The sequence below is a fragment of the Drosophila nasuta genome, chromosome X, assembly GCF_023558535.2.
Source record: "Drosophila nasuta strain 15112-1781.00 chromosome X, ASM2355853v1, whole genome shotgun sequence".
NCBI lineage: Eukaryota > Metazoa > Arthropoda > Insecta > Diptera > Drosophilidae > Drosophila > Drosophila nasuta.
The window spans coordinates 29,087,891-29,103,374 of NC_083459.1; the positions used below are offsets into that span (position 1 = coordinate 29,087,891).

General features: G+C 35.3%; 1 protein-coding gene and 1 long non-coding RNA gene across 2 annotated transcripts in view; one reads left to right on the forward strand and one right to left on the reverse strand.

Moving 5' to 3' along the window:
- Positions 1 to 15,484, forward strand: part of LOC132796677 (uncharacterized) — a 174,558-nt gene that overhangs the window by 126,795 nt on the left and 32,279 nt on the right. The gene's annotated exons all lie outside the window — the stretch shown is intronic.
- On the reverse strand, positions 9,073 to 10,549 carry LOC132796244 (achaete-scute complex protein T4). The gene has a single exon (XM_060807336.1). It carries the CDS (start codon positions 10,420 to 10,422, stop codon positions 9,202 to 9,204), a length of 1,221 nt encoding a protein of 406 aa, XP_060663319.1. The 5' UTR covers positions 10,423 to 10,549; the 3' UTR covers positions 9,073 to 9,201.

The following is a 15,484-nucleotide window of genomic DNA, read 5'->3' on the forward strand; positions in this document are numbered from 1 at the left end:
ACGCGCAGTGCGCGTGGCTTATGCGTTGCATCCTGCGCCAACGGGTAATTACACCACATGATTTATGATCGGAGGCAGCAGAAGGCCCGAAAAAAAAAAACTTAACTGAGAGCGAGGTTGCGGCAACGTGCAACTTGCAACTTGCAGCGTGCCCCGCCGGACAACAATAACAACAACAACAATCGATCGATCAGTTCAGCTCTGTCCGCCCATTTTGGCCCCTTTGGGGCAAGCCCAAGCAAGTGGAGCTCAGTCGGCAATAACAACTGCAAACATTCGCATTGAACGCATGGCTAAACAAATCAAGCACAAAGATACCCTTTAAAAAAAACTATAAAACTATTGAATGCTGATCTGAGTTTGAACATGTTAACGCATCAATATTTAGCTAACTTGTTTTATTTCTACTTTTATTTAATGAATTCATTATTAGTTATTTGAACATATAATATAAAGTTATAGTTACTTTTAGTATGCTAAGTGAACTTCATTCCTTTCCATACAAATAAAATATACAAATTGCATACAAGAATATGATATTAAATCTTATGAAGTATCTAAAGAGTTTCAAACTATCTTTTGACTTGTATGTTGGGAATAAAAGTTTGCTGATTCTCTTACTATCATTGCAAATGTCTCATCATAATCATGTAACTTGGTTGCAAAGCTAAAAAGATGATTTATCGAAAAATGATAACATATGATAATAAAAAATACAAGAAATATATTATTCTTACTTTAATTTTTTACATTATTGAACTTCGAAATAAATAAATATGATAATTTTCTAGCAGAGAAAATTATTTGATTGACAATAAAAGCAGATTTGTAATGTTATTTTGTAATCATTAAAAGACTATAAAATTGACTTAATTTGATGAATCCATTATTCCCAAAGTATTTCAAATCAATACATTAAGAAATACAAAAATATACCGAAAGTTGTATTCGGTATATTGATATTCTATTACATTACAAAACTATAAAATTGATTTAATGTGATAAATCGTTTATTATGCGGTATTATTCTCAAAATATACCACCTCAATATGCTGAAAAAATACTAAAATGTGCAAACGGTCGTATTTTGGTATATTGGTGTATTATTTCATGGTCAGTGTGGTATTTTTTTCAAAAATATACCAAGACAATATTATATTATAATATACTATATACATTACTATAAATGCATTCATCATGTTTAAGCGATTTGTGTGAAAAATATTATGTTTTTACCTTAGCAAAGATAATCGAAAGAAAACTGATTTTATTATTGACAAGTTAATAACAATCATAGCAAATAAAAGCAATATACAAAAAGCTACGAAGTTCAGTTGATGTAGTTTAAAATAGTTGGTCAAAATAATAGTTGAGCTGTAAGCAGAAAGATTTAGCACTTGACAATTGAAACTCCTTCGATCCACATTCGCAAAAGCTACAGGGTATAACAAACAAAAACAGCAAACAACCGAGATGCGTTGCAGATGCGTCTTGGTGATTTTTATGCAAATGCAACAGTTGCTGCTGCCCCATGCTGCCCCTCCCCCTCCGCTGCTGCACCCACACAGCACAACAAGCGACAGACAACACTGAGAGTGTGTTGAGAGAGTGTTTGACAAACTTGCAACAGCGTCACCGCCACCGCAGATTGATGACACAAGAGCAGAAGACAGAGGAAGGACAGACAACGCGATACGAGAGAGAGAGGAAGATGAGCTGAGAGGGGGGAGCTGGGAAGGGGACGGGGACGGGGACGGGGAGACAACTTCAAAACTATTTGCCGCGATGCGATATTAATTTTTCGCCTTACTTCACATTTATGAGCAAAATCCATATAATCCATCAAAGAACATCTCAGACGTTTCGTGTACGTGTTTCGGAATTTCAATGTGAGATATTGCCGCACACCAAGTGCGAGCGAGTGAGACAGACAGAGAGAGAGAGAGATAGAGAGGGAGACAGAGGAAGAGAGATAGACGACAGCCTTAGGAGCGCTTTGCTACTTGCCCCAGCTCAGTGAGATTGCAACAAGAGAATCGGCAAGAGAATGCGGCATCTGCAACTCGCAACTCGCAACTGGACACTGGGGCACGTGTGAGCCAATGTCAAACATCATCGCAGCGACGATCGTTGCCTTTTTCGCTTCGTAGTAGAATCGTAGTAATTTCAAGTGTCAAGTAATTAGATGATAGTATATTGTTACTACTTTTAAAGGTGTATAATTAGTACGTAGTAAATAATATAAATAGGTGAATAAGAGTACGAAATATGCCAGCCCAAACAACAGAATATACCGTATTTCATATTTGGTATATTGATATACTATTACGTATACATATTACATTACAAATATATCTATACCATAGAGTAGGCAATATACGAAATTGTCAATAAAATTTACTAAAATATACCGAATGACATATTTAGTATATGCAAGTAGTATACTACATTTAAAGTATACCATAAATATTCCAAATTACCAAACTAGACAACTAAAACATACCGAATGTCACATTTGGTATATACCATAAATATACCGAATTACCAAAAATGCAACTGAAATATACTGAAGGCCATTTTATGGTCTTTATTAATATACTCTAACATTCCAAATATACCATTGCGAAGGAAAGATATCAAATTGTCAGTCAACGAATCTAAAATATACCGAAAGTCATATTTGGTATATTAATATACTGCTACATTCGAAATATACCAGAGTGGTAAATGTAGCAAATTAGCAATCAAAGCAACTAAAATATACCGAAGGTTATATTTGGTATATTTATATACTATTATTATGTATTATATGCATATAATATACATATTATTATGCATATTACATTACATAAATATTCCATAGAGTATGAAATATACTAAATTGCCAATCAAGGCATCTAAAATATACCAAATGCCATATTTTGTATATGCACATGGTATACTGCATTTGAAATATGCCATGAATATACCACAAATATACCAAATTATCAAAAGACAACTGAAATATACTAATGACACTTTTTATGGCCTTTATTGATTTATTATATATGTGAAATATAACAAATACTCAATCAAAGCAACTAGAATATACCAAAGTATATTCTCTTATATTCAAAATATACCATAGAAATATACCAACTTATCAAAAGACAACTGAAATATACTAAAGACAATTTGTATGGCCTGTATTAATATACTATATATAAGAAATGTTATGAAATATAGCAAATAATCATCCAAGGCAACTAGAATATACCGAAAGTCAGATTTGCTATATTTATGACTATACTATTATTTTCAAAATATACCATAGAAATATACTAACTTGTCAACCAAAGCAACTAAGCCGTTTCTTACCAAACAAAAGTATGTTGCAAATAACATTTACATTTTTGACGTTGTTCTAGAATATACTTACATTAGTATTTACTTCATGGCTTCAGATGCCTTCTTCTGTCTGTCTACACACACATTTCCTGCAGGCACAAAGCTGTAATACCCTTGTGTAAAAATAATAAAGAAAAAAAAATGAGGTAAATGAGCGAGGAAAAAGTGGGAAGTCTGCTGGCCACTTGACACGCTGCTGTTATTGCAACGTGTGTTGCACTCTGCCACGCCCAGTAGCAAGTGCAATTGTTTGTGTTGACAGCCCACACAGAGCATTAGATAAGATCTCTTGAGAGATGTGCAAAAACAAATAAATAGTAAGCAAAATATAAGTTTTTAATTGAGGCAACACTCCGTTGGTGGTCAAAGTAGCAAGAGAAATTTGTTTTCGTCGTTGATCTCTAATAATTGAGGCGCGTCTTGAGTCCTAATAATGTCAGTGTTTGTTTAACAGTAATTCATAGCACTTGGTGTGTGGTATAAAGTTTAAACTATGTTTGGAAACTGGAATTGAAATAATCTTTTCGAGTTGCATATCGGGAAGTCTATTGATGTAAGGAAAAATATGAAATACGAAATATTATAATAAATATTAAATCAAAAATGACATACTAAAAAATACTAAATACTAAAATGATAACAAAAAATGTAGTCCCATATGAAATCTGAATCTATTTCTGTCTTTTTTATATTCTGGATTCTTTTGCTATTTACACACAGAAAAAAACGTGATAAAGTCAAGAATAAAAAAAAATCTTCAATTAAGATTGTTAGTATGTCAAAATTAAACCAAGTAGGTTTATTCTTTAATGATGATTGGAAATCTACAAAAATTCTATATTGCCCAATCATAAAATGCAAGACTTTAATCTTACTCTCTTCTTCTACTTCTAATTTTAAAGGGAATTCCAACATTTCAAGACACAGGAACAAAAATGTTTGGTTTTTCTAAGATCAAACAAATTTTAAAACAAGGCTTGCAATGTTTTCTTTAATACAGAATAAAAGTCTAGAATAAAGATTTTAATCTTAAAATAAGATGTTTTTAATCTTAGCCTTCATTGAAGATTGAATACCTTAAAATCCTACTTCAAGATTGTCTTCTTTAAGATCGAAAAAATATTAAATCAATTATTAATTTGAAAAACACATTAATTTTTCGTTTTAATAACGAATATTGCTCTAAGATTCCGCTGATTAAAGTGCGTGTTAAATGAGCTGAATATCTAATTCCACAGATATTAAGACTCTGCCCTTCACCCACGAATTTGCCTCCAGATTAGTGTTGGCAAAATAAGAATAGCTTAGCATTAGCACCAACGATGATTTCGTCATCGTTAAGAAGGTGTAATTTTTGCCACCTAAATTTTACAAGCGCAGGTAGAATGCAACCAAAAACCCCTTCTAGAAGAAGGGACTAGAGACAGGTCGAGGTTAAGGTCTAGGCGCAGGCAAAGGAACAGAAAATAGAGAAGGAAAAGGAAAGGGAAGGAAAGAAATATGGAAAGACAGCCACCCCGCGGGCAGGTGTAATATTAAGCGCCCTAAACAGGTCACAGATTTTACAGTTTTTCAGTCAGGGTCAAGCGCAGGATCAAGCGGAAATTTCTATATCTATGTGCATGTTTTTTGAGGATTTGAGGACTTGGGATTTTCCGTGACATCAATTGTAAAGTCAGGGTCAAGGCGCAGGGGTAATAAAAGCTAAAAATGCAGCTCTCGGAATTTCCCGAATGTCATAAAAGCGTTTTGAATGGTGAGCAGAGAGAGAGAGAGAGGGAGGAAAAAGACTGCCAGAGAGAGGGAGATAGACTGAAAGAGAGGGAGAGGGAGAGAGAAAGGGGCAGAGCTAAGCGCCGGCGCAGAGCTGAGCGTCGAAAAGTTATCACATTGCGTATGTAACTACATTTATCACAATCTAATATGACAACTCGAATAACTTTTGCCTTTTGCCTGACTGCGGCTTGAATCTTGAATCTTGAAGCGACTTGGCGTCTTGAGACTTGGCGTCGTTCGTTCGCTGTGACTGTGTGTCGCATTTGGGGTCTTTCGCTAATTGGGAACACATATCTTGTGGCTGCAGCGCCAGCAGATGATGTACGTGCAACATGTTGGCGATTTATGCATCCTCTGCACAATGAAGATATCAGAGCTGCTTCTCTCGAGTTGTCTTCTTGCTTTGTGCACTTGTGCAAATAGTTGCCGACTATCAAAATTGCACAGCAATCAGCGATAGAGAAGGACAGAAGAAGAGTGACGAAGACAGAGAGAGAGAGAGAGAGAACGTTTGGTCAGCGCATCAATAATTCATAACGCTAATTAATAACGCCCCGTTCAAATGTTGCGTGCGAGATGAAAGCAAAAAGTGCCGCCTTATGCACATAACAGGATAATGAACTCGACCTGGGGCCAGTTAAAGTCAGGCTCGAGTCTCTTGTGCCTTATTGAAATTCAAATAAACCAAACGCAACAACAACATTTTGATTGCGAGCTCTTCTTTTAATTTTTTTGGGAGGTTGCCTTAGGTGTAAAAATAAATGTTTCAAGTAACAACTTCTTAAAGAGCTGAATTATGAGATTCGCCCGCGCCCTCTAAAATAAAGTCTGTGTTTCTCTTGCTTCCATCAATCTGTGTATCCTTAGAGAGAGAGAGAGAGTCCACTAAAGGCAGCCCTATAATTTGTACAAATTTGTTTCGACTGATTGATGCGATGGCGGCGCGTTTTTAGTCTCTGCGCCACACAAAGTTGTACCCACGCCAAAAAGTGAAGTAAAAAAGAACAATCCTGAAGAGGAATCTATTAAAAAAAACTAAAAACAAGAACCAGAAAGCAGCTGTTAAATCCTTAAGCTGAACAATACGCACTCCTTTCATTTGGCTGTTTATCAAATGCTCATTTTCTCGTTTCTCGAGGTGAAAGTTCTTCCGGCGCTGTCATTTTCCCATTCTTTCTTTTTTTTTAATCCTTGCCTACTATTTGCAGTAGTTTGTTGCTCCCCTCCTCTAAACAATTGCATTGAGTTGTCAAGTGTCAGCGTTGACATTGGGAATTGAATTGAATAGAATAGAAGAGAAAGCGTGAGGGAGTTCTTACACTTTTCCTTTTTTGGAGCACACGACCCCGAGACGAAGCGACCTAAATCTCGAAGATCGGACAATGCATTCTCAACTCGAAAAAACACCTTTTGTTCACATGCTCTTTAATGTGTCAAAATATAGTCTAGCGTCTTTATCCTTTTCTTTTATTTGTAATGCTAAATGATTTATTATAAACTCTCAGCTCTCAGCTCTGAGTGTCAGTCGATGCGTGGGAGAGTTGAATGAAAAGGATTCTGTTTTGTTATTTTTTTGGTTACTACGGCTGAAAACCAAAGAACCGGAAAATACAAGCGACAGTTTCTTTAAACTGACTCCAAGTATTAAACAACATAAGAAGATTACAATTTTAACAACATTTTCATAATTTGCAAGTATATTTAGCAAGCTGTTTAAATTTTGAAAAGTGAGTTTAAATATTTCCGAATTTAGTTTTAATCCTGACAAAATATTCATAACTTGAAAGAATGCCTTAAACAAACTCTTTTTCGAAAATGAATATTGAGAGCAAACCATTTTAATAATTTCCAATAAATGTAATATTTCTAAATTTACAACATTTGTGTTTAACATATTTAGAAGTTGTTTCAATCCTAACAAAATATTCATAATTTGCAAATATATTAAACAAACTATTTTCGAATGTGAATATCAACACATTTTAATATTAAGAGGAAACTATTTAAATAATTTTCAATAATTGAAATTTTTGTAAATTTGCAAAACTTTTCATATTTAGAAGTAAAATATTCATAATTTAAAAATATACTTAACAATAGCTTTTTCGAATTGCAGATAATACATTTTAATATTGAGAGCAAACCATTGAAATCATTTTTAATAAATTAAATGTTTCTAAATTTATAAAATTTGCCTTTAATAAGTTTAGAAGTTGTTTTGCCTTGATTCATATTTGACAAACTTTTTATCAAATAAATTCGGAATATCTACAGAAACATTGAATGCTTGTTATGAAATTAAATAATTTGTTAAGTATTGAAAGCATTCAATATCTTAAATATTTTTTTTTTATTAAACGGTTCAATTCCTTAGAATCAGTTAATTAATAAGTTTAGTACTAAGTTAGTTCTAAGATTCTCAGATAAAATGTAGTAAAATAAATTTGATTTGCAATTTCGATATTTTAAATACTTTTTTTATTATCCCAAATGTCTTAAAGTATTAGTGTGATCATATTTTTTATTCAACCTCAACAATTTCTTAAAGTTTCGGGTCAAATAATTCTGTATAAATTTCATATTCTAATCATCATTAAATTCCTTTGACTTGAGTACAATTTTAGAAGATTTCTAGATTCGATTTTGTTTTTTCTTGTGTGTTTTCTACATACAAAAGTATTTCATAAATAAATTTTTGCAATATTTATACAATCGCAACCCAATTTTAGCGGGTATAATAATCAACCAACATTAATAAGAATATAAATACTTATGTATTTGTTGAAACAAATCGAAAAACATTCGACGACTAAGTTGATTATAATACTGTATTTATGAAAAGGTTTTTATTTTTATTATTTTTCAAAATGCGGTAGACTTCGACTGATCGAATTTCCTTGATTAAATATTGTTGATTTTGTTATTGTTGTTGTTGTTGTTGTTGTAGACGCCTATTTCCGTTTTGCGAAATGTTAGAATTCAGTTGAATTAGCATATCTCAAAAAGTGTATTTGAATTGTTGTTGCTTAGCGATAAGGTTTCCCGCTAACTCCCGCACTCTCTCCCTCTCTCTCTCTCTTTCTGTCTCTCTCTCTCTCTCTCTCTCTCTCTCTCTCTCTCTCTTTCTGCCTGTCGTTCTCTCTCACTCTCTTCTACAATTGCAGTGCACTTAGCACGCGTCCAAAGCGAGGGGAAATTACTTTTATCAGCTTTGATGGAACCTATCTTCTACCTGCGCTTTTTCAACAACTAATTTACATTTATTTGCCCCGTTTTTCTTCCCTCTTTTTCCCTCTCTTTTTCCACCACGTGCCTCGCGCTTTTAGTTTAGTTTTCCCTCTACCGAGAAACCCTTTTAATCCCCTCGCCCCCTAAAAACTACCTGCATAGGTAAGAAGCTACGATCACGATCACTATGAAGTCGATGATGATGATGAGCGATAATTATGAGGCGCGTGTTCGTTCCAAAAAAGGGTTTAAGTCCACCTTCTAAATGGCAGCTAATCCATACAAGAGAGAGATTAGTAATAAGCCTTTATGATGATGATGATGATGATGAAGCAGGAGCGAAGAAGAAGAAGAACCCGCATCTCAATCTCAACATTTATCGATTGCAATCTCATCAAGTTCAAACCCGCATGAAAAGTTCAAATTAAATTCCCTCCATTCGCCATAAAAAGTCATAATTTTTTTTAGTTATACATCGATTCTTATATTTTATTTTTATATCGTTTACAACAACTAATTAACATTGAAAAAAATTGCGCTTAAAATCTAGATTAATGCTATGCTTAAAATTGTGTTTTTTACTGGTATCAAGTGGCTTACAAAAAAAAGACTTAAATCTAGCAAAAAAAAAAAATGTGATTCAAAAAAAAAAAGAAAAAAAATTATAGTAAAATTCTAGCATAGAAAAAAAATGAGCTGAGTTTATATACAACATTTGAGGCACTTGGTTCAAAACTCAAAATCATTGACTAGAAAGCAAACTGGCAGTCGTAGTGTGTGTGTGTGTTGATGTGTGTGTGTGTGTTGTTTTTACTGCTCTTGCCACAAGGAAATGTAGTCGAGGATTTCCTCATCGTCGGGCGTGCAATCCTCTTCATCCAATTGAAAATGTTCGTAAGGCTCAAACTTGAGTTGCAGCTGAGCATCCAAAGCAGCGGAGCTTGAACTGATGCTGTTGCTGCTCGATGAGGATGAGGATGAGGAAGAGGAAGAGGCTGGTGCTGGCGGTGAGAGTTGCTGTGGTGCCGCTTCGTAAGTGCCCGAGTCAAAGGACATGCTCGAGTTGAACGACGATGTTGGTGAATGACAAGCGCCAGTCGTTGTGGTTGTGGTTGCCAGTTGTGGTTGCTGCTGTTGCTGTTGAAGTTGCTGCAGTTGATGTTGCTGTTGCTGTTGGTGTTGGTGTTGCTGCAACAGTTGCTGTTGCAGTTGTTGGGTGGCAGCAAATGGTTGCAGCAAATGATTGCCATTCAATGTGATGGGTGTCAATGGATTGTTGGGAAACTGTTGGCGTTGCAATTGCTGCTGTTGCTGCAACAGATTGTTGCTGTGATTGCTGCTGCTGCTGCTGCTGTGACTGCTGCTATGGTTGCTATGGTTGTTGTAGCTGTAGATGTGATGTGAACTGTTGTTGCTGCTCGAATGTGTGCTGCTGCCGCTGCTGCAGCTCGTCTCATCGAGGCACAAATTCAAATGGTTGCCAGCTGTGGTTGCTGTCGCAGCGGTTGTTGCTCCTCCATTGAGATCATCGACCAGATCCTGAAGTCGTCGAATATACTCGACAGCAATGCGCAATGTGTCCACCTTGGAGATTTTCTTATGCGGTCCACGCCCACCGCCTTTGGTCAGATCAGCGATGATCGATTGGGGAATGTGTTGACGCAGTCGAGCAAAGCTGTTGTTCACCTGCTTGACACGATTGCGTTCCCGAGCGTTGCGTCGCTGCACCGACTGTGATTGATCCACATTATAAGGCATGGTTGTAGCTGTTGTGGTTGCTGTTGCTCCAGTGGTTGCTGCTGTTGCTAGCGCCATGCCACGAGGCGTGTATTTGCGTGTTTTGATTGTCAGACCATTGCTCGATTTAATATTCGATTGCTGTTGCTGTTGCTGTTGCTCGGGGGCGGGCATTATGTGTTGATAGCGTTGATACATTTTGGTGGCGCCACCGATTGTGGTGGGAAATAGTTGCTCGATGCTGTTCTGCGACTGTTGAGTTGTATTTTGAACATTGAACACCACACTAGACATATTTTTAGCAATTGTTTTCTTTTCAGTTTTTTTTTAACACTCACGCACTTAACGAATTCAAAAAAAAAAGAAGAAGTGGAATTTACTAATTTGTTGCTTTCGTTGAAAGTTCGCTCAAGTTGATCGTTTGACACCTTGCACAAGAATGAGTCCCTTCGTCCTAAACCTTCATGTTTTGTACCTTTGCGAAACGAACGCAACGCAACGAACGACGACGAAAGCCGAGAGAGAACGAGAGCGAGAGAGAGAGAGAGCAAGCAAGGGAGTTGTTGCTCTCTTTACTTTACACTCTCTCTCTCTCTCTCGCTACCTGTGCGCACACCTGGCAAAGTGACTCAACTGAGTTGCACTCAGGCTACAGGTAGTAAGATTGAGTTGAGTTCAAACACAGAGAGAGCGAGAGAGATCGTTTGTTACCTGCTCTCTTGCACTCAACTCAGCCTTTGAGTTACACTCGAAAATTTCAAACTCAACTCAATTTTGAGTTTGTTTCTTTTTTTGTGCGGAGATCAGTCAAAGACTAAAAGAGAGAAGCGTTGCCTGCATTTTGGCATGCCAACAATTTGATTTCCGTGTTAATTAACTTAGCAAAGCGACGCGCTGCTCGCTAAATTTCATGTGCAACTCACGCACAAAGTCCGACTTCGACTTCGACTTCCAAGTCCAAGTCGCCCACTAAAACGCAACGCTTTGGCATGCGATATGTTTTGAGAAGGAGCATTCAAAGGATGGCAAAAACCTTATTAGCTATGCAGAGTCAGGCCTCGATAGGTGTTCAAACAATTTCACAAATGCCTCTAATTAAACGATCAACAAGATCACAAGTTTTTCACTTCCGTTTCACAAAAAACAAGAACTTGGCAAAACTTTATCTCGCTCTCGCTCTCGTTCTCTCTTTCTTTCTTTCTCTCTTTCAGCGACCGCAGATTGATCGCCAGGTGTGTAAGAGGAGAGCTCTCGATCGGTTTTTGCTACCTCAACTCGTTCCCTTTGTCCACACATTTTTGCCGATCATCGACAGCAGCAGCAGCAGCGGATTCGGTAGCCGTGTCAATTTTCCATTTTCTATTTCCATTTTCCAAACTCTTGACAATAATGTTTCCCTTTTTACTCAGACCGGCATGACCGATCGTTTGATCGACAATCCTTTCTTTTTTCTTTTGGTTTGGTTTGGTTTGGTTTCATTTTTGGTTGACAATTCCCCCGCTTTTTTTTCCACTAGATTTTTCTGCTTTGTAATGGAATATTTTGTGCAGTTTTTCGGCGCATCATTAACACTTTCATTGTGCGCAGATTCTTATTGCAGATTTTTCGCTTCTTTGACATCTGCTATTCAAATTCATTTGATTAATGCAACTCTTTCTCTCTTTCTCTTCGCTGCGCTGCTGAAATGTTCAAAATAGCCGAATGTCTTTTGTGGTCTTTGTGTGTTTTTGCAGTTTGTTGTTTGCCATTGTACTTAACCGATCCTCCCCTATACATATGCATATACGAGTACATACCTACTATATCCATCGATTTTGCTTTGATTTTGAAGTGCATTTGCGTAATGATCGTCGGGACTGAGTTTTGTAATGGATGAGTAACAGCACTGAAAAGGAAACCAATCGCTGACCAAACAATTGCAGTTTATACATCAAATAGTATCTATTATACTCAGCTGGAATGTTTAGAATTCATCCTTGGGATTAAATCACACATGTAGATGTATCTAAAACTATGATTTTCATTAGTTTATATTAAAACTTGAGTTTTACAGAAAATGTTTATATAATTTTTGGAATTTACATGATATAAAACAATGGAAATAATGTTAATATAAAAAAAAAACAAATTTACAGATCAACAAGTGAAACTCTAGTTGCCAAGATCAGTAATTGAAATTTACACTGTATATACTAGTATATGTATATAAAATATACAAATGTTAGTATAACGTTAAATGTTTAAACGATCGCTGCGATGAAAGAGTCTCAGATGTGAGATAATTACATGTGGAATAATATCTTTTAAAGTAAACAAAATTCTTTTTATCACGCTTAGTTTTCAAAGTTAAAGCTATTCTTAATTTAATTTCCAAAAGTCAAATATAATTGAACTGTAATCTATAAGTTGAGTGTTGAATGTCCAAACTATCGCTGCGAATGCTGGAATAATATTTCCAAAAATAACTAAAATTCTTTCTATAACTTTTCCTTTTAAGGTTAAAGTTATTCTAATAAAGATTGAAATGAAAGATCAAAGATTATTTACATTCACTCAACTTAAATCTTCGAAAAGTCAAATATATATCTGAAACACAAACTGTGAGTTTGAATGTTCGATGTTCAACTAATCGCTGCGATCAGAGATTACTTTAAAACACATGTGGAATAATATCACTTAACGTATTCCTTTAAAGTAATAAATTTAATAAAAATTGAAATGAAAAATCAACATATATTTGTAAAGCAGTCTGCTAGTTGAATGTTCATTGAAAACGATCAAACGATCGCTGCGATCAAAGAGTTCCAGATCAAAGATAATTCCTGGTTCAACTGATCTATGCCGCGTCTCTGGCTTAAATCGGTCTGCGTGGAAGTCAAAACTTTACATATGAGTTGAGGCAAGGAAAGTATTAACACTAGACGCTGATTACGATCAGGTCAGCTTAAGTTGTAGTTGTAGCTGCTCTATCTGCCTCTACCTCTCTCTCTCTCTCTCTCTCTCTCTCTCTCTCTCTCTAACTACTTCTCCTTGTAAGCTGATTTGTAATCTGCGTTTGCAAGATCAAGTTAATCAATGAGATCTATGACAAGCTGCAGATCAACTTCGACAGACTTTAGTGTTCTCTCTTCCTCTCTCTCTCTCTCTCTCTCTCTCGCTCGCTGCCTTGGCAACCACAAACAAAATAATAAAAAACAACTACAACTCCGCCCGCGATAAAATATCCTTTGCAACGCTTGAAAGATTTAAATGCATAATTATTTTGATATGAAGCATAGTTCCGGGCCGCGTTAATTGCGTGCAAGCGAGATGGCAATACGTAGAGAGAGGGAGAGAGAAAGGGAGAGGGATACAGGACTGACTGAATATCCTGAGCGTTTTTCCTCGAAACTGGAAATGCAAAAATGAATGTTCTTGCATGTTAATTGAAACAAGTTTCCGTCAGGACCTGACTGACCTCCCTCCCCCCTCGTCTTGTGCTGTCCCTGGCAACGCTGCTGCACTTCTCTCCCTATCTCTCTCTCTCACTCGTGTGTGTGTGTGTTTCCCCAGTCATTTTCGTAGTTAATATTTTAATTAAATGCAGGCACAGGACTCTGAGCTCTGAGCTCTGCGCTGTTTTTCGACCTGACGCGTGGCAGGTGTATTTACCGCCAGGATCTTGTCCCGGGCACGGGCTTAGACAGCCATCTATCTTTCTCTCTCTCTCTCACTCTCTATCTTGCTTACTCGCTCTTTGACTTTGTCTTGGGCTGCAGCTGAAAATGAAAAGACAACACTGTAAAATAAGAAGAGGAAGATGGAAAACATTTGCTAGGGGTTGCATTTTGCTGTTGTATCCAAAAAAGAACCTCATCGAAATAGGGGAGCCAACAGCCCGAAGCCTAAACTCGAGTCGCAGTCTCTGTCTCTGTCTCTTTCTCTTTCTCTTTCTCTTTCTCTGAATCGCAGTCAGAAGCCACGCGAACAGCTCATTGAACTTTGCACAAAGCTAAAGTTCACCGCGAGAGAGACGTTGCCAAAGACAAATCAAACTGCGACTTTGTGATCGTCGTTCAGCTTTCTGATTTGGCTTTTTTTTTCTGTTTTCTGTTTTTTATTTTCTTCTTTTTGTTTTTGCTGCCCTTTGCTTCTTTCTTTCTTTTCGCTGTCTACACTGTGTGAGGGGAGCTAAGTTAGCTATGACATGGCATTAAGACAGAGTTCTTCATTGTTAGTCGCTTTTATAGTATGTTTATATACTGAAATGGAAAAAATATTAGAGCAAAAAAATTGGTAAGAAATATTTAGAAATTATTTCCTTACAATTTCATCAATCATAATACCAAGTTTATTGATTATATTATTTTTATTTTGTTTTAGTATATTATATAGTATGCTTATATACTAAATAATGAAAAAACATCTAATAGGAATATTTAAAAATTATTTGATTACAATTTCATCTATTATAATACCAATTGAATTGTTAATATTTGGGATTTCTTTTGGCTTAGTATATTATTGTTATTACATTACTGACTTGTAGATTAATTTGGTATATTTTATAATGTATTAGTATATTCAGAATGTAATACTATATCAACATACCAAATATTATACTTATATACTGAAAAGGAGAAGTGATGGGAAGAAACATTGAAATATTTTCAACTTATAGTATTTTATTACAATCTCATCAGTGATAATACCAATTTTATTGCTGATATTACTCCTAATTTGTCGTAGTATATTATAGTTGGTTTATAACCGAGCTTAATAGAAGTAATATACTGATGTAGTGCTACATTCTAAATATAAAATATACCAAATTAATGGACCACAAAAATACTAAAATATACCAAAGGCTATATTTGGTATATTGATATAGTATTTCATTCTAAATATAAAATGTACCAAATTAATATACCACAAATATACTAAAATATACCAAATTGTATGTTTGATATACTGTTACAATAATACATTATAAAATATACCAAATTAATATACAAGTCAAATACTAAAATATACCGTATATTGACATACTAATGCATCAAAAATATAAAATATACCAAATTAATATACCACAAATGTACTAAAAATACCGAAGGCTACATTTAGTGTATTGATATAGTATAATATTCTAAATATTAAATATACCGAATAAATATACCACAAACATACTAATTTGTTGTAATAACATATATTATAGTTGGATTATAACCGAGCTTAATAGAAGTAATATACTGATGTAGTGCTACATATAAAATATACCCCAAAAATACTAAAATATACCAAGGGCTACATTTAGTATATTGATATAGTATAATATTTTAAATATTAAATATACCGAATTAATATACCACAAACATAC

What these genes read in the sequence shown, in the direction of transcription:
- LOC132796244 (XM_060807336.1), bottom strand. Translation starts at nt 10,422, where the DNA reads ATGTCTAGTGTGGTGTTCAATGTTCAAAATACAACTCAACAGTCGCAG.